At 42.8% G+C, this 25400-nt stretch overlaps 1 protein-coding gene across 12 annotated transcripts in view; it reads left to right on the forward strand.

Moving 5' to 3' along the window:
* Positions 1 to 11578, forward strand: part of APC (APC regulator of WNT signaling pathway) — a 548231-nt gene extending 536653 nt beyond the window's left edge. For all 12 annotated transcript variants that reach the window (XM_069226479.1, XM_069226477.1, XM_069226482.1 and 9 more), the window contains one exon: positions 4203 to 11578. In XM_069226479.1, the coding sequence (XP_069082580.1) occupies positions 4203 to 10728 (6526 nt within the window). In that variant the 3' untranslated portion in view covers positions 10729 to 11578. The remainder of the gene's footprint in view (positions 1 to 4202) is intronic.
* Positions 11579 to 25400: the final 13822 nt, after the last annotated feature.

Below are 25400 nucleotides of genomic sequence, written 5' to 3' on the forward strand. Positions count from 1 at the left end.
TGGCGTATCGCCAACTCGCAAGCACTCTTGGCAAGATACGACAGGGCTCATTGGGATGAAATGCAACATCTCATCGAACACCTTCCCAAGGAGCTCCAAAAAAGAACGCAACAAGTGGTGGAAGAGGGACAAAGTATCTCGAACAATCAGATACGGTCTTCCATGGATGCAGCCGATACAGCTGCAAGGACAATAAACACTGCAGTCACAATACGGAGGCACGCTTGGCTGCGCACTTCTGGGTTCAAACCCGAAATCTAACAGGCTGTGCTCAATATGCCGTTTAATGAACAGCAATTGTTTGGGCCGGAGGTGGACACTGCCATTGAAAAACTAAAAAAGGACACCGATACAGCCAAAGCCATGGGCGCACTCTACTCCCCGCAGAGCAGAGGCACATTTCGGAAGACACCTTTTAGGGGAGGGTTTCGGGGTCAACCCACAGAAACCAACACTTCACAGACAAGACCACCTACCTACCAGGGTCAATATCAAAGGGGAGGTTTTCAGGGACAATATAGAGGAGGCCAATTCCCAAGAAGTCGGGGAAAATTTCAAGGTCCCAAAACCCCTCAAAATAAACAGTGACTCACGAGTCACACAACCCCATCACACAACACCAGTGGGGGGAAGACTAAGCCAATTCTACGAATCTTGGGAAGAAATACCAACAGACACTTGGGTCTTAGCAATTATCCAACATGGCTATTGCATAGAATTTCACAAATTCCCTCCAAACGTCCCACCGAAAACACACAATATGTCAAAACAGCATATAGATCTTCTAGGACTAGAAGTTCAAGCATTACTACAAAAAGACGCAATAGAATTAGTACCAAGCCTACAGAAAAACACAGGAGTTTACTCACTGTATTTTCTAATACCAAAGAAGGACAAAACTCTGAGGCCAATACTAGATCTCAGAATACTAAATACCTACATCAAATCAGACCACTTTCACATGGTCACATTACAAGACGTAATCCCACTGCTCAAACAGCAAGACTACATGACAACATTAGACCTAAAGGATGCGTATTTCCACATACCGATACATCCTTCCCACAGGAAATACCTAAGGTTCGTATTCAAGGGAATACATTACCAATTCAAAGTGTTGCCATTCGGAATAACAACTGCGCCAAGAGTCTTTACAAAATGCCTGGCAGTAGTAGCTGCACATATCAGAAGGCAGCAGATACACGTGTTCCCTTACTTAGATGACTGGTTAATCAAGACCAACACGCTAACAATGTGTTCACGTCAAACAAAGTATGTCATACAGACCCTTCACAAGCTGGGTTTCTCCATCAACTATGCAAAGTCACACCTTTTGCCGTGTCAAACACAGCAATACTTAGGAGCGACAATCAACACAACAGAAGGGATAGCCACTCCAAGTCCACAAAGGGTTCAAACATTTCACAAGGTGATACAGGCCATGTATCCAACACAAAAGATACAAGCAAAGATGGTATTAAAACTCCTAGGCATGATGTCTTCATGCATAGCCATTGTCCCAAACGCAAGATTGCACATGCGGCCCTTACAACAATGCCTAGCATCACAATGGTCACAGGCACAGGATCAACTTCTAGATCTGGTGTTGATAGACCGCCAAACATACATCTCGCTTCTATGGTGGAACAGTACAAATTTAAACAAAGGGCGGCCTTTCCAAGACCCAGTGCCACAATACGTCATAACAACGGATTCTTCCATGACAGGGTGGGGAGCACACCTCAATCAACACAGCATCCAAGGACAATGGGACATACATCAAAGGAAGTTTCACATAAATCACTTAGAACTGTTAGCAGTATTTCTAGCGTTGAACGCATTTCAACCCATGATAACCCACAAATACATTCTTGTCAAAACAGACAACATGACAACAATGTATTATTTAAACAAACGGGGGGGACACACTCGACACAGTTGTGTCTCCTAACACAAAAAATATGGCATTGGGCAATCCACAACCACATTCGCCTAATAGCACAATTTATTCCAGGGATCCAGAACCAGCTAGCAGACAATCTCTCTCGGGATCACCAACAAGTCCACGAATGGGAAATTCACCCCCAAATACTGAACACTTACTTTCAAATTTGGGGAACACCTCAAATAGATCTATTTGCAACAAAAGAAAACGCAAAATGCCAAAACTTCGCATCCAGGTTTCCACACCATCAATCCCAAGGCAATGCTCTATGGATGAATTGGTCAGGGATATTTGCGTACGCTTTTCCCCCTCCCCCTCTCCCTCTCCTTCCATATCTAGTAAACAGATTGAGTCAAAACAAACTCAAACTCATACTAATAGCACCAACATGGGCAAGACAACCTTGGTATACAACACTACTAGACCTGTCAGTAGTACCTCATGTCAAGCTACCCAACAGACCAGATCTGTTAACACAACACAAACAACAGATCAGGCATCCAAACCCAGCATCGCTGAATCTAGCAATTTGGCTCCTGAAATCCTAGAATTTGGACACTTAGACCTCACACAAGAGTGTAATGAGGTCATAAAACAAGCTAGAAAACCTTCCACTAGACACTGCTATGCAAATAAATGGAAAAGATTTGTTTGTTACTGCCATGATAATCAAATTCAACCATTGCACGCATCGCCAAAAGATGTAGTAGGATATTTACAACATTTGCAAAAATCAAATCTAGCTTTCTCTTCCATAAAGATACATCTCACCGCAATATCTGCTTACCTGTAGACTACTCATTCAACTTCCCTATTTAGAATACCTGTCATTAAAGCGTTTATGGAAGGCCTAAAGAGAATTATACCACCAAGGACACCACCTGTTCCTTCATGGAACCTCAACATTGTCTTAACAAGGCTCATGGGTCCACCTTTCGAACCCATGCATTCTTGTGAAATGCAATACTTAACGTGGAAAGTTGCATTTCTCATTGCCATCACATCTCTAAGAAGAGTGAGTGAGATTCAGGCATTTACCATACAAGAACCATTTATTCAAATACACAAGAATAAGGTAGTTCTAAGAACAAATCCAAAATTCTTACCAAAGGTTATCTCACCGTTCCACTTGAATCAAACAGTAGAATTACCAGTGTTCTTCCCACAGCCAGATTCGGTAGCTGAAAGAGCACTACATACATTAGACATCAAGAGAGCACTAATATACTACATTGACAAAACAAAACAAATTAGGAAGACAAAACAACTATTTATTGCCTTTCAAAAACCTCATACAGGAAATCCAATTTCAAAACAAGGCATTGCTAGGTGGATAGTTAAGTGTATTCAAACCTGCTATCTTAAAGCAAAAAGAGAGCTGCCTATTACACCAAAGGCACACTCAACCAGAAAGAAAGGTGCTACCATGGCCTTTCTAGGGAATATTCCAATGAACGAAATATGTAAGGCAGCAACCTGGTCTACGCCTCAGACATTTACCAAGCACTACTGTGTAGATGTGTTCACTGCACAACAAGCCACAGTAGGTCAGGCTGTACTAAGAACATTATTTCAAACTACTTCAACTCCTACAGGCTGAACCACCGCTTTTGGGGAGATAACTGCTTACTAGTCTATGCACAGCATGTGTATCTGCAGCTACACATGCCATCGAACGGAAAATGTCACTTACCCAGTGTACATCTGTTCGTGGCATGAGTCGCTGCAGATTCACATGCGCCCACCCGCCTCCCCGGGAGCCTGTAGCCGTTTAGAAGTAGATCTTAAACAATTGTACATTTGTAAATATATTACTTTAAACCTTTATTATGTACATAAGTATTCATTCCATTGCATGGGCGCACTATTACTAATATACACAACTCCTACCTCACCCTCTGCGGGGAAAACAATCTAAGATGGAGTCGACGCCCATGCGCAATGGAACCGAAAGGGGAGGAGTCCCACGGTCTCGTGACTCGAAAAGACTTCTTCGAAGAAAAACAACTTGTAACACTCCGAGCCTAACACCAGACGGCGGACTGTGCACAGCACAGCATGTGAATCTGCAGCGACTCATGCCACGAACAGATGTACACTGGGTAAGTGACATTTTTCTTCCAGTGCTTCCTACACGTAATGAATGGTAAAAGTACAATTGCGTAGTTGGAATAGTATAAGCTCCTTATTGATTTAAAAAAAAATGTTTTTTCATCACTTTCTTCTTAAATATTAATAGCCATTTTTTTTCTTACAGGCAAATTCTACGTGAGAACAACTGCTTACAAACCTTATTACAGCACTTAAAATCTCACAGTTTAACGATAGTGAGTAATGCTTGTGGGACCCTTTGGAACCTTTCAGCCAGAAATGCAAAAGATCAAGAAGGCCTTTGGGACATGGGAGCCATCAGCATGCTCAAAAACCTTATTCATTCAAAGCACAAAATGATTGCTATGGGCAGTGCTGCAGCTCTGAGAAACTTGATGGCAAATCGACCTACAAAATATAAGGACGCTAACATTATGTCTCCAGGCTCAAGTGTGCCTTCTCTTCATGTCAGGAAGCAAAAAGCACTTGAAGCAGAGCTAGATGCTCAACATTTATCAGAGACTTTCGACAACATTGATAATCTGAGCCCTAAAGCAACTCATCGGAGTAAGCCAAGACAAAAACAAAGTTTGTACAGTGACTATGTTTTGGATTCAAGTCGACATGATGAGGGAATTTGTCGACCAGAGAATTTCAGCACCAGTAATCTAACTGTGCTTTCGCCATATTTAAATTCTACAGTGTTGCCTTCTTCATCTTCATCTACTAGAGTAAATCAGGAAAATTCTAGAACAGAGAAGGAAAAAAGTGTGGATCGTGAAAGAGGACATTCTGTATACCACGTATCAACTGAAGGCTCTACTAATTCTTCTAAAAGAATTGGTTTGCAGATGCCTGCTACAGCTGCTCAGATGTCCAAAGTCATAGAAGAGATATCAAGTTTTCACATTAATCAAGAGGACAAAAACTCTGGTTCTAATGCTGAAAAACATCCTGCAGCTGAAGAGAGGACTGCACTAAGAAGAAATACTGCTGTTCATCCTCATTCTAATTCTTACAGTTATACAAAATCGGAAAATCCCAGTAGGACCTGCTCTGCACCATATGCAAAAGTGGAGTACCAGAGAGCATCAAATGATAGCTTGAATAGTGTTAGTAGTACTGATGGCTATGGTAAACGAGGTCAGATGAAGCCATCTGTTGAGTCATACTCGGAGGATGATGAAAGCAAGTTTTGTAGTTATGGCCAATACCCAGCTGATCTAGCTCACAAGATACACAGTGCAAATCACATGGAGGACAATGACACAGATCTTGACACACCAATAAATTATAGCCTTAAATATTCTGATGAACAGCTAAATTCTGGAAGGCAAAGTCCATCACAAAATGAAAGATGGGCAAGACCAAAACACATAATAGAGGATGAAATTAAACAAAGCGAGCAAAGACATCAGAGAAGTCTGAACAATTTCCCAGTATACAATGAAAGTGGTGAGGACAAACACCAGAAACTCCAGCCCCAATTTGGACAGGCAGAATGTGTCCCATCCTATAGAGATAGAGCACCCCCCAATTCTGAGCAGAATAGAGTTATACCTACTCATGGAATTAATCAGAAAGCAAACCAGACTATTTGCCAAGTAGATGACTATGATGATGATAAACCAACCAATTACAGTGAACGATACTCTGAGGAGGAGCAGCCTGAAGAAGAGGAGGAGGACAGGCAAACAAATTACAGTATCACGTTTAATGAACAGGAACACCATCTAGACCAGCCCATTGATTACAGTCTAAAATATTCTGATGAAGAGCCTCCAGCCTCTCAAAAGGTTAAACCAAAGCTTCACATCTCATCAAGTAGTGGAGCATCTCCCATCCGATCAGGTAGCGGTAATAGATCAAACCAGCTTCATCCAAACTCTGCACAAAGTAGAAGGGGCCAGACTCAGAAATCAACTTCTTCCAAGACTCCATCTATTAACCAAGAAACTATTCAAACATATTGTGTAGAAGATACACCCATATGTTTTTCACGTTGCAGTTCTCTATCATCATTGTCATCAGCTGAAGATGAAATAGAGGGCCGTGAACAGACCACGCATACATCTGAGAACAGCAACACTCTCCAAATTGGGGAAATGAAAGAAAATAGTGGCAATCAGTCTACAGAAGCTACCCCGGGTGAAGCTCGATCAACCCTGCAGCAAATTCGCACTAAAGCAAACAGACACCAAGCTTCTAGTTTATCCCCTTCTGATTCTTCCCGACCCAAGGCAGTTGAATTTTCATCTGGTGCCAAGTCACCATCTAAGAGTGGTGCTCAAACTCCTAAGAGCCCACCAGAACACTATCTTCAGGAAACCCCACTAATGTTTAGTAGATGCACGTCTGTGAGTTCGTTGGACAGTTTTGAGAGTCACTCGATAGCTAGTTCTGTACAAAGTGAACCTTGCAGTGGAATGGTAAGTGGGATTATTAGCCCTAGTGACCTTCCAGATAGTCCTGGACAGACGATGCCACCAAGCAGAAGTAAAACTCCTCCTCCTACTCGACCAACTCATGTAAAAAGAGATGCAGGTAAAAATAAAGTTACCACTAACAATGAAAAACGAGAATCTGCACCTAAAACTGCAGTGAATGCTGCAGTTCTAAGAGTTCAAGTTATTCCAGACTCTGACACACTGTTGCATTTTGCTACAGAGAGCACACCTGATGGGTTTTCTTGTGCATCAAGCCTAAGTGCTCTTAGTCTTGATGAACCATATATACAAAAAGATGTAGAACTAAGGATCATGCCACCTGTGCATGAAAATGACCATGGAAATGAAGTTGAATCAGAATATGACAAAGATACCAATGATCATCATGTAAAAAAAGCTGCAAAGACTTCTGAGACGGATAAAGACATACTGGAGGATACAGATGATGATATTGACATTTTAGAACAATGTATAATTTCAGCTATGCCTACAAAATCTTCAAGAAAAAACAAAAAGCCTCCTCAAGTGGGTCCTTCTAAAATACCTCCACCTGTGGCTAGGAAACCAAGTCAGCTGCCAGTTTATAAATTACTTCCCTCACAAAACCGACTGCAAACTCAAAAACATGTCAGCTTCACACATGCTGACGATATGCCAAGAATATATTGTGTGGAAGGCACTCCAGTAAACTTTTCAACTGCAACCTCTCTTAGTGACCTCACTATAGAATCCCCACCAAACGAATTGACAAATACTGAAAACACTGCACAGTCCATACCCACAGAATTTGAAAAGAGGGATACCATTCCTACTGAGGGCAGAAGTACTGATGACACAGGAGCAGGAAAAAGCTTGACTGTAGCTCCCTGTCAACTAGATGAGGATAAAACTGAAGAAGGGGATATTCTTGCTGAGTGCATTAATTCTGCAATGCCGAAAGGGCGAAGCCACAAACCTTTCAGGGTGAAAAAGATAATGGATCAGATTCAACAAGCATCTGCTTCATCAGGTTGCAAAGGCCAACAAGAAGGTGAGAAAAATAAGCCGACGTCACCAGTGAAACCCTTGCCACAAAGTAAGGAATCCAAAGGGTGCCCAAGAAAAACAGACCATAAAGTAAGTGACAATAGTGAAAGACCTTACTGTGGCCAAAGTAAAGAGTCAAAGAAAGTCAATCTCAAAAATAGTTCAAGAGAATCAAAGGAAAAGCCTCCAAATAATGAAGAACGTGTAAAGGGAAGCTTCACATTTGATTCTCCTCACCATTATACACCAATTGAGGGAACACCTTATTGTTTTTCACGAAATGACTCTCTGAGCTCCCTAGACTTTGATGATGATGATGTTGATCTTTCTAAAGAAAAGGCAGAGTTGAGAAAAGGAAGGGAAACCAACACTAAATCAAACAAAAACAGCCAAAAGTCTTCCCCCAACCAACAATCAAGTGGCAGGCTTCAACCTTGTTCAAAAGAGGCTTCAAATAGAGGCCAGCCAAAGCATTCACTCCAGAAGCAGAAATCTTTTCCACAGTTAGCTAAAGATATCCCTGACAGAGGAGCAGCAACAGATGAAAAAAATCACAGTTTTGCTGTTGAGAATACCCCTGTGTGTTTTTCCCGCAATTCATCTCTCAGTTCACTGAGTGATAATGATCAAGAAAATAACAATAAAGAACCTCCTCCACAGAGAGAGCCTCCAGAATCACAGATTGCTACTAGACCACAGGTGTCAGGTTATGCACCAAAGTCTTTCCACGTTGAAGATACACCAGTCTGCTTTTCAAGAAACAGTTCACTTAGCTCACTCAGCATTGATTCTGAAGACGATCTCTTGCAGGAATGCATTAGTTCTGCCATGCCTAAAAAGAAAAAATCAGGAAAAGCCAAGTTAAACAGTGAAAAGGGCAGTACCAGAAATATGGGTGGCCTATTAGCAGAGGAGTCAAACCTAACACTAGACTTGAGAGATACAAATAGCCCAGATTCAGAAAATGCCTTTTCACCTGATTCAGAGAATTTTGACTGGAAAGCTATACAAGAAGGGGCAAATTCTATCGTGAGTTGCTTGCATCAAGCTGCTGCTGCTGCTTCACTGTCTAGACAAGGCTCATCAGACTCTGATTCAGTGCTATCGTTGAAATCTGGAATTTCTTTTGGGTCACCATTCCATCTTACCCCAGACCAGGAAGAGAAGTTATTCACCCACAACAAAGGACCACGGATTGTAAAGCCAGGGGAGAAAGGAATGCTGGAAAACAAAAAATCTGAAACCGAAGGTGTCAAGGCCATTAAAGGAGGCAAGAAAGTGTACAAAAGTGCAATCACAGGAAAGTCTCGCTCTGTTTCAGATGTTTCAAGCCAGATTAAGCACACACAGCAACCAAACATGCCATCAATTTCACGTGGTAGGACAATGATTCATATTCCAGGTGTTAGAAACAGTTCACCGAGTACAAGTCCTGTATCAAAGAAGCCTCCTCCAAAAAACATATCTAAAAGTCCCAATGAAAGTCAGGGCTCAGCCAACTCCCCAAGAGGTGTTAAACCTGCAAAAGCAGAACCTGGTCCCAATACAAAACAGCCACCTCCACCAGGAGGAACCGGGAAAGGGGGTTTTAGAACTGGATCAAGAGAATCTACCTCATCCAGGCCATCACAGCAACCATTAAGTAGACCTATTCAGTCTCCTGGGCGCAATTCAATTTCCCCTGGAAGAACTGGAATTAGTCCTCCAAACAAACTTTCACAGTTGCCCAGAACAGCATCCCCCAGTACACCTTCAAACAAGTCCACTAGTGTAGGTAGAATGTCTTACGCTTCCCCTGGCAGACAACTGAGTCAACAGAATCTAACAAAGCATGGTGGCTTATCAAAAAATGCTAGTGGTATTCCTAGAAGTGAATCTGCATCAAAAGGTCTAAACCAAAGTGTCAACAGCACTGGACCAAACAAAAAGGCAGAGCTCTCCAAAATGTCTTCAGCAAAATCCAGTGGAAGTGAGTCTGATCGATCAGAGAGACCTGTTTTAGTACGCCAATCTACTTTTATTAAAGAGGCACCAAGCCCCACTCTGAGGCGAAAATTAGAAGAATCTGCTTCATTTGACTCTTTATCTTCATCATCTAGACCAAGCTCTCCCACCCGCTCTCAAACACAAACTCCAGTTTTAAGTCCTTCACTCCCTGATATGTCTCTTCCAGCAAATGCATCTGTTCCCCCTGGGGGATGGCGTAAATTACCACCAAATTTAAATCTTCCTTTAGAATGTAGTGATTGTAGACAAGTAAAGCGCCATGATATCACTCGCTCTCATTCTGAGAGCCCATCCAGACTTCCAGTCAATAAAGCAGGAACCTGGAAACGTGAGCACAGTAAACATTCTACATCACTTCCCCGTGTTAGCACTTGGAGAAGAACTGGAAGTTCTTCTTCTATTCTGTCTGCTTCTTCAGAATCAAGTGAAAGAGCCAAAAGTGAGGATGAACGATCTGCTGTGCCAGGACCTGTACAAAGTACAGAAAACCAAACTCCTTCAAAGGGAACCTGGAGGAAGATTAAAGACACTGAAATTCCTCAGACAATAAATGACTCTTTGCCAGAGGAGTCACCTGGACTAATGAGTGTTGCTGAATCAAAGACTTCAGTGTACCAGATGGCACCTGCCGTTTCTAAAACAGAGGATGTGTGGGTGAGGATTGAGGACTGCCCGATTAATAACCCAAGGTCTGGAAGATCACCTACAGGTAACACACCTCCAGTTATTGACAATGGTACGGAAGTAGGCAATCTAGATGATGGGGATTCAAAAGACATTCAGGGGAAACTAAATCCAGGTAATGGAAATGTACCTTTTCGCCCGCTGGGGATAGAAAATCACTTAAATTCGTTGAATAGATTAGATATTCCGGACCTAAAAGCACCTGAAACCAAACCTATAGTTAGTAACACCCCTATTGTACTAGAAAGCAATGACAATTCGGTTTCCGAGCGCACACCTTTCAGCTCCAGCAATTCAAGCAAACACAGTTCACCGAGTGGAGCCGTAGCAGCTAGAGTTTCTCCTTTTAACTATAATCCAAGCCCCAGAAAAAGCAGTGTGGACAATGGGTCAGCTCGGCCTTCACAGATACCTACACCAGTAACAGTCAGTACAAAGAAAAGGGATTCCAAAACAGAAACCACAGACACTAGTGGCTCCCAGAGCCCAAAACGCCATTCTGGATCGTATTTAGTGACTTCTGTTTGATCGCTGCTCAAAAAGAAAACACCTATGTATTATTGTCAACTGCTGTGTACAAACTTTGTTTAAAAACAGACTTTCAAAATCTTTTATTTTGTAAATACGTTTGATTCCTGAGGGTTCTTGTTTGGGAAGCCATATTTGAAAATATACATCGTCTTTACTGGTTATTTATGGGATGGATGGTTGGTGGCTAGTGTGAAAGTTGATTAAGAGAGTATATTTGTACAGTATGTTTTACTTATATTTAAATAGCATCCAAAACCATGATCCTTTGAATTTTGCTTGTCCCTAGCTAAATAGTGAACTCAAAAACGAAAATACAATTATATTATGTATCGACCATTTTAGACAAATGGACTAAACTACATCAGGGAGAAATTGGTATTATTTATGCAAAAAATGTGGATGTATTACTTGTGAATACATCTAACCCTATAAATAATCATGTGGCTGTGAAATTCACAGTAACATGATTCCTGCTGAACACGCTTTCCTCGCCTGCTTTTCTGCATGACGGATGGTCCTTTTCTGAAATAACGATTGTTTTTTTCTGTGGTTACACGATGTGCATAGGTAGATGAACTGTAATAATTTTGTGATCTGCAAAGCAAGGAAATGTCTGTAAATGTAAAACCTTAAAGAAGATTTTACCTGGGTTAGATTTTATCTGGAAATTCATTAGGTAGAATTTTTGGTATGCTGTAACTTGTATATTCTATTGTTTGAGGTGGGATGGCTGCTCTTTTTGAACGGGACAAGACTGTCTCATCACAAACTAAAATTACCATTTCAGAATAAATTATTATTGTATGTATACTTAATCTGTGTTATTCTTATAAAACATTGAATCCTGTTTCAGATTTTGTGTTTTTTTTATTTTGTGATTCTCTCACCTCCATGCTTTGCAAAGCATGATTGTGTTAAAAATACAGGGGTCAATATGGCATGCATATTGTGTAGTAGTAGCAGGAGAGGTTGCAAGTACTTACTAAGCGCGAAAACGTACCTTTTTTTAAATTACAGATGTGTTGATAGCGGACAGGTGAATTGCACAGAGTAAATGGTTAAGTACTTACAGAATACCGTTCAGCTCCTTTTCTTTTCTTTCTCCTTCAGGATGTCATCAGTGTTTCATTTTAGCTTTTCGGTTAAGATAAAGATGTATCTTTACTTTAAAATCAAAGGTATTTTCATGGATCTTACACTTTACGCTCCAAAATGTTTGTATGTTCCCTTACAATTGCATCCCTTGTACTCACGATGAGGGTGACCACTTTTCTCCAAGTGATTACGGGTATTGTTTCTAATCTTAGACTCTTGTGTGATAGCCTAATGCATTCTGGGTATTGTAGTCTTGTTTTGCTTCCATTTAACTAATTAGACTAACCCACCAGAAATCAGTGTTTTGTGGATGACAAGAGCAGGACTGGAGATCGATGTGTTTAATGACACCCACTTGTCCATTTAAACCATAATTGAGACCCTCTTTATGGATTGAAGTCTTCATGTGGCAAATGAAAGCTTTTCTACCTTTCTCAACTGACCCTCCCATGATCTCCTTCCATTTGCTGTCTGACTGTCTGTCTGTCTGACTGTCTGACTGTCTGTCTGACTGTCTGTCTGTCTGACTGTCTGTCTGACTGTCTGTCTGACTGTCTGTCTGACTGTCTGTCTGTCTGTCTGTCTGTCTGACTGTCTGTCTGTCTGTCTGTCTGTCTGTCTGTCTGTCTGTCTGTCTGTCTGTCTGTCTGTGTGATGGTGTCCTATGGAGGACATGGTGAGGGTTGCATATAAGGGAGGTTCTCCTAAACCCCTTAATATTCTTTTTATTCTGTGGATCTGCGAGCATTCATACTGCTGTTGTTGCTCTCCTAAACACTATGTTGTACTGGGTGTCACCTAGCAACACACCATCATAGTCTGAATTTCCTGTCCATCCTCTCCCTAGTATCTATAAACCATAACCAGCCAGCCCCTTGCCCTAACTGTAAAATCTTGGAAAAACTCTTTAATCGAGGTAATGCTACTCTGCCAGGATAACAGGAGAGTCTGAAATTAAACTTTTTTGTTGTTGTTTCCCTATCAACCCACTTATGCCCCACTTTAGAGTTGATTGTGGGTTCCTTAGGGCAGCAGTTTGACTTTGTCTATGTTTATAAATCCTGCAGAGCTATTATACACCTCGACTGGTAGGTCCTCTATTCTACGGCAAGTTATATTAATGATTGTACTTTTGTGGTGACCACCTGTAGATTAATATACTCCATGTTAACTTAGTTGTGTGTGTGTCGCATTTCAGTTCTGAAGTTTTGTCATGATTGTGGTTGGTTAAAACCAATATCTGTGGGTCAGTCACATTTTCCTTCTTACTATTTTTGGATGTATTTTGTTTAAGGCATATTCTGTAGCTTTTAAAAGTGTGTAAACATAGAACACTGTTTGTCATCCTTCGCCCTACCACCTCACTTAAGGATAGATCTTTTAAACAGTGAATTCCTGCCTTCGGATGTACTGATTTAGTATTTTAAAGTATAGCCAAGGGAAACCCCAAAATGTATCTTTTAGGTGCGGGAAAGAAGTGCAACACCATGCATAAATTACAAAATATCCTGCTTAACCTGTATCACATCAGTCAATTCTTATGGTAAATTGTTACAATGATCTATGCACTCCAGTTATCACGTTAATTCTTTATTTATCTCTTATACAAAAAATAACTTCAGTTCAAAATCCACCATATATATTTGTTTCTCCATAGTATTTGACAGCTATCTCATCATTACAAACCCAATACCCCAGTATTACACAGACATACCAGACATACCTCTTCCATACTCAAAGTCCAGGAGCAGTCCAGGAATCTATTATTGTCAACCAGTCACACAAGTACATATACCTTCCTCTTCCAAAGTTCTTGGACTACCTAAAAAAGACGCATATTTGGATGGCCATGATAACTTTGTCATCGTCCTTGGGGCTAATGGGTGTTAAGAAGTTTTCTTCCATGAATGCAATGGGGCTTGCCTTAACTAAAATATCAGACAATGCTATTTTAATTCTTGTTATGGACAATTACATATACAACTTCATTACTGATTCTTTAATGCATCGACCACATGATATCTTTACCTTTCCAGTGGGATATACATTGCCCAGTGATTCCACATTCCATGAAATGGTGACTCATCCTTATTTTCCATATTAACATAAAGTGCTCAGATGTGTACATGCCTTCACACACACAAACACACACACATATATATATATATTTGATGGCATGTGTAGCTGTAGATACACATGCTATGCATATAGATTCCGACATCTAGTATTGGGCTTGGAGTGTTACAAGTTGTTTTTCTTCGAAGAAGTCTTTTAGAGTCATGGGATCGAGTGACTCCTCTTCGGTTCCATTGCGCATGATCAGCGACTCCATTGTTACATTGTTTTCTTTTTGCTGTCAGGTTCGGATGTGTTTTCTCGCTCTGAGATTTCAATTCGGAAAACTTTTAAAAACCTTACTTTTCGTTAGTATTGTATTGATCGCGTTATTCATCTACCATCGAAACAGCAGTACTGTCCGGAAAACAACTTTATTCGCCCTTCGGGGCTCGTGCGCCCAACTCTGGCCTATTAGGGCCAACCGCGTGGAGAGCCTCTTGGATCGGACTCCATTCCGATTCTGCCCTTGGTGCCACGCTAAGTACCCATACACAAATCAACATCTGGTTTGCAACCTCTACCTTTCTCCAGACCATCGGGAGGGAAACTGCAAGGCCTGTTGTTCCGAATGAAAAAGACTTTGAGACCGAAGAGCAAGAAGGTTGGATATGGCATCAAAGAGCAGAGAACATTTCGACGTTACAGAAGAGGAACAAATGCAAACAGCAGTCTCTATCCGAGACACAGAGTTGGTACAGTAATCCGAGTAACAACAGACCCATCACAGCCGGCCAGCATGTGAGTACGTCTGCCCCTGCACCCCGTCACAAGAAACAACAGAAGGCCTTGGGTACCCCACTGCCGGAAGGCCATGGTTCGGCCCGAAAAAGACTGTCGGTGACCGACCCTCGGGTTCAGCACAGGAAAAGGGCACGCCTCCGACGACTTTGGGGTCGACAAAAACTGTTAAAAACTCCATTTCAGACTCCAGTAGAAAACAAAAATTTTCAGAGGCGAAAATTAGAAAAACTGTTTCGGAGCCCAGAACTTCCTCATCATTTTCGGTCCCGAAAAAACATCAAACTTCAGGACCAAAAAAAGCAGGTTATACAGAGGAACAAGGACTTTCCAAAAGACTGCTAGAAAGCCATAAAACATCTGAGGAAGAGACAGAAATTGAACCAGTCCTTCAAATTATAGATGAGAGACAGTCTTGGATACACAGCCATAAAGAAACATGGAGAATAATCACAGCACTTCCTTTAAAAACAAAGAGAAAGCTGGCATTTCAGGAGGCAGTGGACACTGCACAGCCCCCAGCTGAAGTGCAAAAACAAAAAGAGAAGCCAGCACCTCCACAGTCTTTTCCTCCTTCTCCGCACCTGCCTACCTCGCCTCAAACAAGTCCTACACCAATGCATTCTCCAACGCATCTTTTGACTCACAACAAGACACTGTTGATCCATGGGACCTTTACGACCCTGATCCCATCCCAAGCAACGACCCAGACACCTACCCCTATAAACCATCTGCACCTGAAGATACTACAGTATATAATCAGGTGATAGCCATGGCTGCAGCCTATCATGGGGTTACAATGCACACAGAACCACTAGAGGAAGACTTTTTGTTTAATACATTATCCTCAACCCATTCTAGGTACCAATGCCTCCCAATGCTACCCGGCAGGATAAAGCATGCAGACCACATTTTTAATGAGCCTGTGAAACCAAGAATAATAACGCCTAGAATAGAGAAAAAGTATAAACCTGCACCTTCTGACCCTGATTACATAACCTATCAAGTGCCACCTGATTCAGTAGTGGTTAGTGCTGCAAGGAAAAAGGCAAATAGTCAGTCCTCAGGAGATGCACCCCCTCCTGATAAGGAGAGCAGAAAATTTGATGCTGCAGGAAAGAGAGTTGCATCCCAAGCAGCAAACCAATGGAGGATAGCTAATTCCCAAGCACTACCATCTTGTTAGGATCGAGCCCATTGGGATGAGATGCAGGATATCATACAGAATCTCCCAAAAGAGCACCAGAAGAGGGTGCAACAGGTAGTAGAGGAAGGGCAAGCTATTAGTAATAACCAAATAAGGTCTGCCCTTGATGCAGCTGATACCGCTGCAAGGAGTGTGAAGACAGCAGTTACTATTCGTAGACATGCATGGCTGCGCTCCTCTGGTTTTAAACCAGAAATACAACAGGCTTTGTTAAACATGCCCTTTGATGAGAAACATCTTTTTGGGCCAGAGGTAGATGCGACAATAGAAAAACTATGAAAAGACTCAGACACAGCAAAGGCAATGGGTGCACTCTATTCTACACCATATAGAAGGTCATTTCGTAAGCCTCAGTTTTGAGGAGGTTTCAGACCACAACCCTCAGTGGCATCAACTTCCCAAGCAAAACCAACTTACCAAACCCCGTACCAGCGAGTTGGGTTTAAAGGCACATATAGAGGGCAATACTCTAGAAATAGAGGTAAATTCCAAACCTCTAAACAGCCTGCAACACAACCAAAACAATGACTTCCCTCACTCCCTTGCACTCCACAAATCTCTTGTGGGGGGGAAGACTACAGCAGTTCCACACACTTTGGCAAAACATCACCACAGACAACTGGGTGCCATCAATTATCCGCAATGGTTATTGCCTAGAATTGATAAACACTCCTCCAAGTATTCCACCAAGGTATCACAAGTTAACCCCAGAACATACAGTTCTATTACAACAAGAGGTTCAATATCTACTACTCAAGCAATAGAGTTAGTACCACAGTCTCAACTAGGAACAGGAGTTTATTAACTATACTTTCTAATTCTGAAGAAAGATGGCACCCTCAGGCCAGTATTAGACCTCCGGACACTAAATTTTAACATCCTATCAGAACATTTTCACATGGTTACGCTGCAAGATGTTATCCCACTGCTACAAAAACAAGATTTTATGACAGCCTTGGACCTCATACCTCAAGGATGCGTATTTCCACATACCCATCCATCCAGCTCACAGAAAATACCTCAGATTTATGATACAAGGAAAACACTACCAATTCAAAGTGTTACCTTTCGACATAACAACAGCTCCAAGGGTATTCAGACAACATATCCATGTCTTTCCATATCTAGATGATTGGCTAATAAAATCAAGCAATCGTACACAATGCCAAAATCATACACGTTATGTAATAGAAACCTTGCACACCCTAGGTTTTCCTATAAACTACCAAAAGTCACACCTTCAACCAGCACAAGTACAACCGTATTTAGGTGCTATCCTAAATGCTCAACTAGCTCTAGCGTATCCAAATACGCAAAGGATACAAGCTTTTCAAAATCTAATTCCACTTATACAACCAAATCAACAATACACTGTAAGATTTGACATGAAAATCCTAGGAATGATGGCATCTTGCATTGCAATTGTTCAACACACAGGATTAAACATGAGGCCCTTACAACAGTGCCTTGCACAACAATGGTCACAGGCGCACGGTCAACTCCAAGATCTAGTGTTGATAGACCACCAGACACATATGTCCCTTCAGTGGTGGAATCGCAGCAATTTAATCAAAGGGAGGTCGTTTCAAGACTGTGTGCTTCAAACCATAATTACAACAGATGCATCAATGATTGGTTGGGGAGCTCACCTAAACAATCACAATATTCAAGGGCAATGGGATGTCAAACAGAAGCAGCTACACATAAACCACTTAGTTATTAGCCGTGTTTCTTGCCCTCAAAGCCCTTCAACCTCTTCTCACACAGAAGAATGTTCTTATAAAGACAGACAACATGACAACCAAGTATTACATCAACAAACAGGGAGGGACACATTCATCCCAACTGTCCCTTCTAGCCCACAAAATTTGGAAGTGGGCAGTTCACAATCAAATTATTCTATTAGCGCAGTACATTCCAGGGATACACAATCAGTTGGCAGATATCCTCAGCAGAAATGACCAACAAACACACGAATGGGAGATTCATCCTCAAGTACTTCAGAAGTACTTTCAAAACTGGGGAACACCAAACATAGCTCTATTCACAACAAGCGAAAACACAAAATGCCAAAACTTCGCACCCAGACACCCAAATCCACTATCCAAAGGCAATGCTCTATGGATCAATTGGTCAGGGATATCTGCTTACGCTTTCCCCCCCCTCCCACTCCTTCCATTTCTGGTCAACAAGTTGCATCAAACTTCACTCAACATAATGCTCATAGCACCAACATGGGCACGTCAGCCATGGTACACAACACTACTAGATCTATCTGTAGTACCGCACTCCAAACTCCCATGCAGACCGGATCTGTTAACACAAAACAAAGGTCAAATCAGACATCCAGACCCCAATGCTTTCAATCTAGCAATTTGGCTCCTGAAGTCATAGAATTTGGATATTTACAACTCCCATCAGAATGTATGGAATGTATTAAACAAGCAAGAAAACCCACTACTAGACCGTGTTGTGCAAACAAATCGGAAAGATTGGTCTATTATTGTCAATCTAAAAACATAGCTCCTCTTACCGCATCACTACAAGACATTGTATGCTATTTACTTCATTTGCAAAAATCAAATTTAGCATTTTCCTCAATAAAAATACACCTTACTGCTATATCTGCATATTTACAAACTATTCAACATAGCTCTTTATTTAGAGTTCCTGTCATTAAAGCTTTTGTGAAAGGCTTAAAACGCATCATTCCACCAAGAACACCTCCAGTTCCATCTTGCAATCTAAATATAGTGCTTACAAGACTTATGGGACCACCTTTTGAACCCATGCACTCTTCCCAAATTCAATTTCTAACCTGGAAAGTTGCCTTCCTAGTGGCAATTACTTCTTTAGAAGAGTAAGTGAAATACAAGCATTTACTCTTGAGGAACCTTTCTTCCAAGTACTCAAACACAGAATAGTACTAAGAACAAATCCAGAATTTCTACCAAAAGTAGTCTCACCATTTCATATCAGTTAAACAGTGGAACTGCCAGTCTTCTTCCCACAGCCAGATTCTGTGTCAGAAAGAGCTCTACATACATTGGACCTCAAAAGAGCTCTAATGTACTACATAGATAGAACCAAACAATTTAGGAGAACAAAACAACTCTTTGTAGCTTTCCAGCAACCTCACACAGGCAATCCTATATCAAATCAAGGTTTATCAAGATGGATTGTAAGATGTACACAAACATGCTATATCAAAGCAAAAAGGCAACTTGTAATCACCCCTTAAGCATGTTCTACACTAAAGAAAGGTGCAACAATGGCTTTTTTAAGGAAATATACCAAAGGCTGAAATATGTAAAGCAGCTACATGGTCAACACCTCATACATTTACTAAAAACTGCTGTGTGGATGTATTATCACAACAACAAGCCACAGTAGGACAAGCTGTTCTAAGAACATTATTTCAAACAACTTCAACTCCTACAGGCTAAGCCACTGCTATTTTGGGAGGACAAACTGCTCTGTAGTCTATGCATAGTATGTGTATCTGCAGCTACACATGCCATTGAACGGAAAAGTTCACTTACCTAGTGTACATCTGTTCGTGGCATGTTGTGCTGCAGATTCACATGCACCCTCCCTCCTCCCCGGAAGCCTGTAGTAATTTTAGTTAACACATTTGTACATATGTATATTCATTAACATTTGCATGGACATCTCTTTTTTCACTTATATACTCCATCACTCCTTCCTTTACCCTCTGCGGGAAAACAATCTAACAATGGAGTCGATGACCATGCGCAATGGAACCGAAGAGGAGGAGTCACTCGATCCCTTGACTCTTAAAGACTTCTTTGAAGAAAAACAACTTGTAACACTCCGAGCCCATCACTAGATGTCGGAATCGATATGCATAGCATGTGAATCTACAGCACAACATGCCACAAACAGATGTACACGGGTTTATATATATATATGTGTGTTCACACATAACATAAACCAGGCAGACATCACCACATGTAGAAGATACACTTGGGTGCTTAATTATTTATTTAAACACATCTTATCCATGCTGTTTGATAGCAGATTATTCCATTCCGCTACCACAGGTGTCACTCTATAGTTCTCTAACTTGTTTCCTTCATCTGACCCAGTTTTGATCAAACGTAGCCTAAAAACATACATGGATGAGGAATCTGTTGTCTCCTACCTTTCAAGCTCATTTGGTATGATTTGTAAATTCATGATAACTTAGCTAATCAGTAAAAGTATCAGGTAAAGCTTCCACTGAATGGAAACTCCAAATGCTGCACCGTGTGATTGGCTTAAATCCCTGTCAGTAGTTCTTGCCCCACCTATGAGGCCACACTTATATCTGGTAACCGTAATGTCAAATGGTTCTAAAGGACTTTAAAATAAAGCCATAAATTAGTATAGGCTCTACCAAGTCTCAGCACTCACATATTACACTGTGCTGCAAGCGGGAAACATAAGAAGTGCAAGTGCGCCTTATCACAGCCTCACCACCCTTCATTTGAGAAGTCGCAAGGAAGTCAAGGAGCCCCACAGACTCGTTCCTGGCCCCCTATAAAGAGACTGATTCTGCAGCTGATTCCAATGCACCTGAGTTCCCAGGTCCATTGGTGAGACAGCAGCAAATTGAGGAGTTTAAGTCCTTTCGTGGTCAATGAAGGGCATGAAGCACACGGGCCAACATGAACTTTCCAGTCCCCAGCCACTCTGGCAGCAGCTTCCACGTAGCTTTACTTTACTATTAGCGCCACTCAAGCACCCTTGGAAGGTAGGATCACCCATTTTCTCCTCGGATGGCAAGCAATAACATTTGATAAGTGGGTCTTACCAAGAGTCCAAAGGGGCTAATCCCAGCCATTCATTCCTGATCTGCGCGGTGTTCCACCTACATCAGACCAGCTGTTGGAAGACCGTTCTACAGGAAGTTCAGGACCTTTAGAGATGGTCACAGCTTCGGACATTTGAACTGGGAGTCACTCCCTCTGTTTCATAGTGCTGAAAAAGGAAAGAGGCCTTAATCCAATTTTAGATCTTCGATGCCTTAACTTCTTCCTGCAGAAGCACTAACTGAAGATGCTCACACTGGGCCAGGTGCTCTCTGCCCTGGATCCAGGAGCCTGGATGGCGGCGAAGGACATGCAAAATGCCAGTTTCTTGTGGTAGTCGCAGCACAGTGTCCAAAGGTTAGAAGTAACAGTTTTCCCCTACATCAGCAACTGGCTGATGAAGGCAGGCTTACTAGTCAGTCATTGAACACCTTCAGAAGTCAGCAAGCCTCCTTTTATTGTTGGGGCTCACGATCAGTGTGTTGAAGTCACACCTGACCCCTTTGCCACAGGCACCTGTTCATCAAAGCCATCCTCAATAGGGTGCATTTTCAAGCCTTCCCTCCAGAACATTGAGGCCACGATATTCAGGTTAAGAGCCCAATGTTTTACCATCAGTCCTGGGTCCCAGTGAGGATGACTGACGTTTGAGACTATTGACCACCTGCATCTTGCTCATCATACCAGGTGGCATATGCTTGCTCTGCAGAGAGATCTGAGATCTGAAGAGTCAGTGGTCCCAGCACCAAATGAACCAGTCAAACTGTAACTAGGTTCCACAGGAGACTGCAAAAGATATTTAGTTATGCCTGCTCAACAGCAATTGGACTAGTGGGAGACCACTCTTTCTGTCCTATATAGAACTTACAGTGGTGACAATCTCATCTCTGCTGGAACGGGGAGGTCATCTGAGAGAGGTAGATATCAGAGGGCTCTCATCTCTGGCAGGGGCCCTCCTTCACATCAACCGGCTGGGTCAGGCCCCTATAGACAACACCACTGGCATATGGGATTGCAACATGCAGGGCAGACCTTGCTTATAGACTCTGTGTTAGGAGGCCCTACACCTCTGGACCGGCCTGAATCATCAGGGAATCTCCCTCATGATATACGGGGAGTTGGACCACACCCCACTCAATTGCTAGGTGGGCCACACATTTCTGTGAGTTGGCCCAATAATGCACACAGTATAGTTTCATGTGGGGTACTGCATATCTGCCTCGCTTGTAAGACTGGCTCAGCGTGTCCTAGAAGAGCTTAAGTCTCTTTCCACCCCAGACTAGTCTGGTGGAGAGTGACTTGAGAGTTTGGAAGCAGATGCTATGCAGGGTGATGGGGGTAATGCAGAACTTGGGGAAGACAAGCATTTTAATTAGGCCTAACCTTTCCACCATTGTGAGTGGTAGCTTCAGCCATCGATCTATTTGGTCCTCGAGTTGACTGATTGCACGGCTCTAGCTAATCCTAATAATAATGACCACATTTGTGTGTACCCAAACAAGCAGATATTTAATAGGACCTTTGCTCCATTTCAAAGGGAAGTCAAGGTCGGCAGTGGGTGAGTGGGAATACTGCTGACTTATTCCAGTTTATCTCCGTTCTGGACAGGCCTTGTGTTAGAAATGGGGTCTCTAGTTGGCAGTCAGTTTGCACCCTGTCCAAGTAGGGATCCTCACTCTAGTTAGGAGAAGGGAGATAGATACCCAGCTCAGATAACCCCTGCTCACTCCCTTGGTAGCTTGGCACGAGCAGTCAGGCTTATCTCCGAAGCAATGTGTACAGCATTTGCAAATAACACACAGTAATACAGTGAAAACAGTACAAAAGGACACCACACCAGTTTTAGAACAATAGCCAATATTTATCTGTGTAAAACAAGACCTAAACAAGAAAAATCCAACATACAGTAATAAAGATATGAATTTAGCAACAATTATTTCAAAATCCAGTTCCTTGAAGTCCATAGCTCCATCTGGAGCTATCACAGCGTCGTGATCAACAGAACCAAGAGTTCAGGCCGGCCGCGGCATCACAGGCCAGCTACGGTGTCGGGAAGACCCACAAACAATACCTTGGAAATACAGGGCATTGTGAACCTTGCAATGAGGTCTCGAGTGCGGCATCACATGCGTCAGTTCCGGAGGTCGTGCGGTGGTCATTGAGCCCTTGCTGTCACACATGTTGCAGATCAAACTCAAGGCTGATGAAGTCAGGAGCGCTGGTGTGGATGGCATCAGGGCTGCGGTGTGAAGCGGGACGATGCGAAATGCGGTGCCCACAGGTCACGGTGTAGGCAGTGGCTCGGTGACAGTGTCCAGCGACGTTAGTGAGACCCGGGCTGAGGTGTGAAGTGGGGCGGTGCCATGTACGGTGGCACCAGGTCATGGTGCCGGCAGTGGCGTTTTTGTTGCTGAAGGGCTGTCATCAGTAAGCCCATGTCAGTGTTGTGGTGCGGGGTGGGACCCATGCGGCGTCCACAGGTCGCGGTGCAGGCCAGGACGCCTGGCCTGCGTAACTGGAGTCGATGGTGCTGGCGTTGGTAGACCAGGGCTGTGGTGCAGGTCGGGACTGGGCTTCGTGTACCTCAAATGCGGTGTCCACAGGTCACGGTGCAGACAGCGGCATTGGTGTCAGCAGGAGCGTTGCGTCAGGGCTGCAGTGTGAGGGAGGCGATGTCTGAGTGCTGGGCCCTCAGGTCACAATCCAGGCCAGCGGCATCATTGGTGGCATTGCAATGGTTTTTCTTCCTGAACAGCACAAAACTCACAGTTCTCAGTCCTGCAGGCAGATGAAACTGAAGTCTTTGGTGTCCTTGAGACTTCCAACAGGAGGCAGGCTCTACTCTAAGCCCTTTGAGAACTTTCTCAAACAGGATACACAGCAAAGTTCACCCTTTGCTCTCTTTTAAGGCAGGAGCAGCAACTGCAGGCCGACCCAGCAAAGCACACACACAGCAAAGGGGCAGTACATCTCCTCCAGCTCTTCTCTGAGGTTCCTCTTGATCCAGAAAGATTCTAAAAGTCTGGGGTTTTGGGTTTCATACTTATATACCCCTTTCTGCCTTTGAAGTAGGCTTACTTCAAAGGAAAGTCTCTGTTGTTGACAAGATCCTGCCTTGCCCAGGACAGGCCCCAGACACATCAGGGGGTCGGAGGCTGCATTGTGTGAGGGCAGGCACAGCCTTTTCAGGTGTAAGTGAACACTCCTCCCTCCACTCTAGCCCAGGTGGCCCATCACGATATGCAGGCTACACCCCAGCTCCCTTTGTGTCACTTTCTAGAGGGAATTCACAACAGCCCAACTGTAAGTCTAACCCAGACATGGAATACACAAGCAGGCAGAGGCACAGAATGGTTTAAGCAAGAAAATGCCCTCTTTCTAAAAGTGGCTTTTTCAAACAAACAATTTAAAAAACAACTTTACCAAAAGGTGTATTCTTAAAATGTGAGTTCAGATACCCCAAACTCCATATCTCTTATCTACTCTCAAAGGCAAACTGCACTTTAAGGAAAATTAAACGCAGCCCCCATGTTAACCTATGGAAGAGGTAGGCCTTCCAACAGTGAAAACCTAATTTGGTAGTATTTCACTGTTAGGACCTGTAAAACACACCAGTACATGTCCCACCTTTAACATACACTGCACCCTGCCCTTGAGGCTACCTGGGGCCTACCCTATGGGTGGCTTACATGTAGTAAAGAGGAAAGTTGGAGCCTGGCAAGTGGATACACTTGCTAAGTCGAATTGACAGTGCACGAATGCACACACAGACACTGCAGTGGCAGGTCTGAGACATGTTTACAGGGCTATTTTTATGTGGGTGGCACAATCAGTGCTGTAGGCCCACTAGTAGCATTTGATTTACAGGCGCTGGGCACCTCTAGTGCACTTTACTTGGGACCTACCAATAAACCATATATGCCAATCATGGATAAGCCAATCAACAGTACAATTTATATAGGGAGCACTTGCACTTTAGCACTGGTTAGCAGTGGTAAAGTGTGCAGAGACAATAAGCCAGCAAAAACAGAGTCCTGTATGCCATAAAAACAGGAGGTCCGAAGGCAAAAAGACCGGGGAGACCCACCAAAAAGCTACCAGGTCTAATACCTTGGAATCTGAACTCTGAGAACTGGACTGAGACTGATTTGTGTGGTTTTGACATATAGCTTTGTCATCCTGTGGTGCAGTTCCTCTTATGAAACAGGACTGCGCAAGTGGGTTGGCAGAACTTCAGAATGTGGGGGACTGAGTTCTTCCCTGTCGGCCTGGTTCCTGGCAAGCTCGCAGATAGAGAATATTAGTAGAGGTCTATCTATGAAGATAAGTGCATTTTGGGCCATGCATTGCCGCAGTTTGGCAGCTAGTGACTCCATCACCAACGTGTGCAGTAATGGAAACAGAGGACAATCCTGTTAGTGCAAGCGATATGGATAACGTCAGAGAGATGCCCACCAATGCTCATCTTGGCCGTTTGGATTTGTATAGTAGTTGTATCCAGGCCAGAAATGGTGCAAGCAGACAATTTTAAGACAGAATCTAAACATATTAGCCCACTCAATCAAGTCAAAAGCCTTTGTCGCATCTAGGATCACCAAAACCGTGTTCGTCACTGAGTCAATCTGATATATAACCCCAACCAGTTGTGGGTTGTTGACCTCCCTAGGATAAATCCCACTTAGTCAGGGAGTATGAGC

The sequence above is a fragment of the Pleurodeles waltl genome, chromosome 1_1 (genome assembly GCF_031143425.1).
Source record: "Pleurodeles waltl isolate 20211129_DDA chromosome 1_1, aPleWal1.hap1.20221129, whole genome shotgun sequence".
In the NCBI taxonomy this organism is placed as follows: Eukaryota; Metazoa; Chordata; class Amphibia; order Caudata; family Salamandridae; genus Pleurodeles; species Pleurodeles waltl.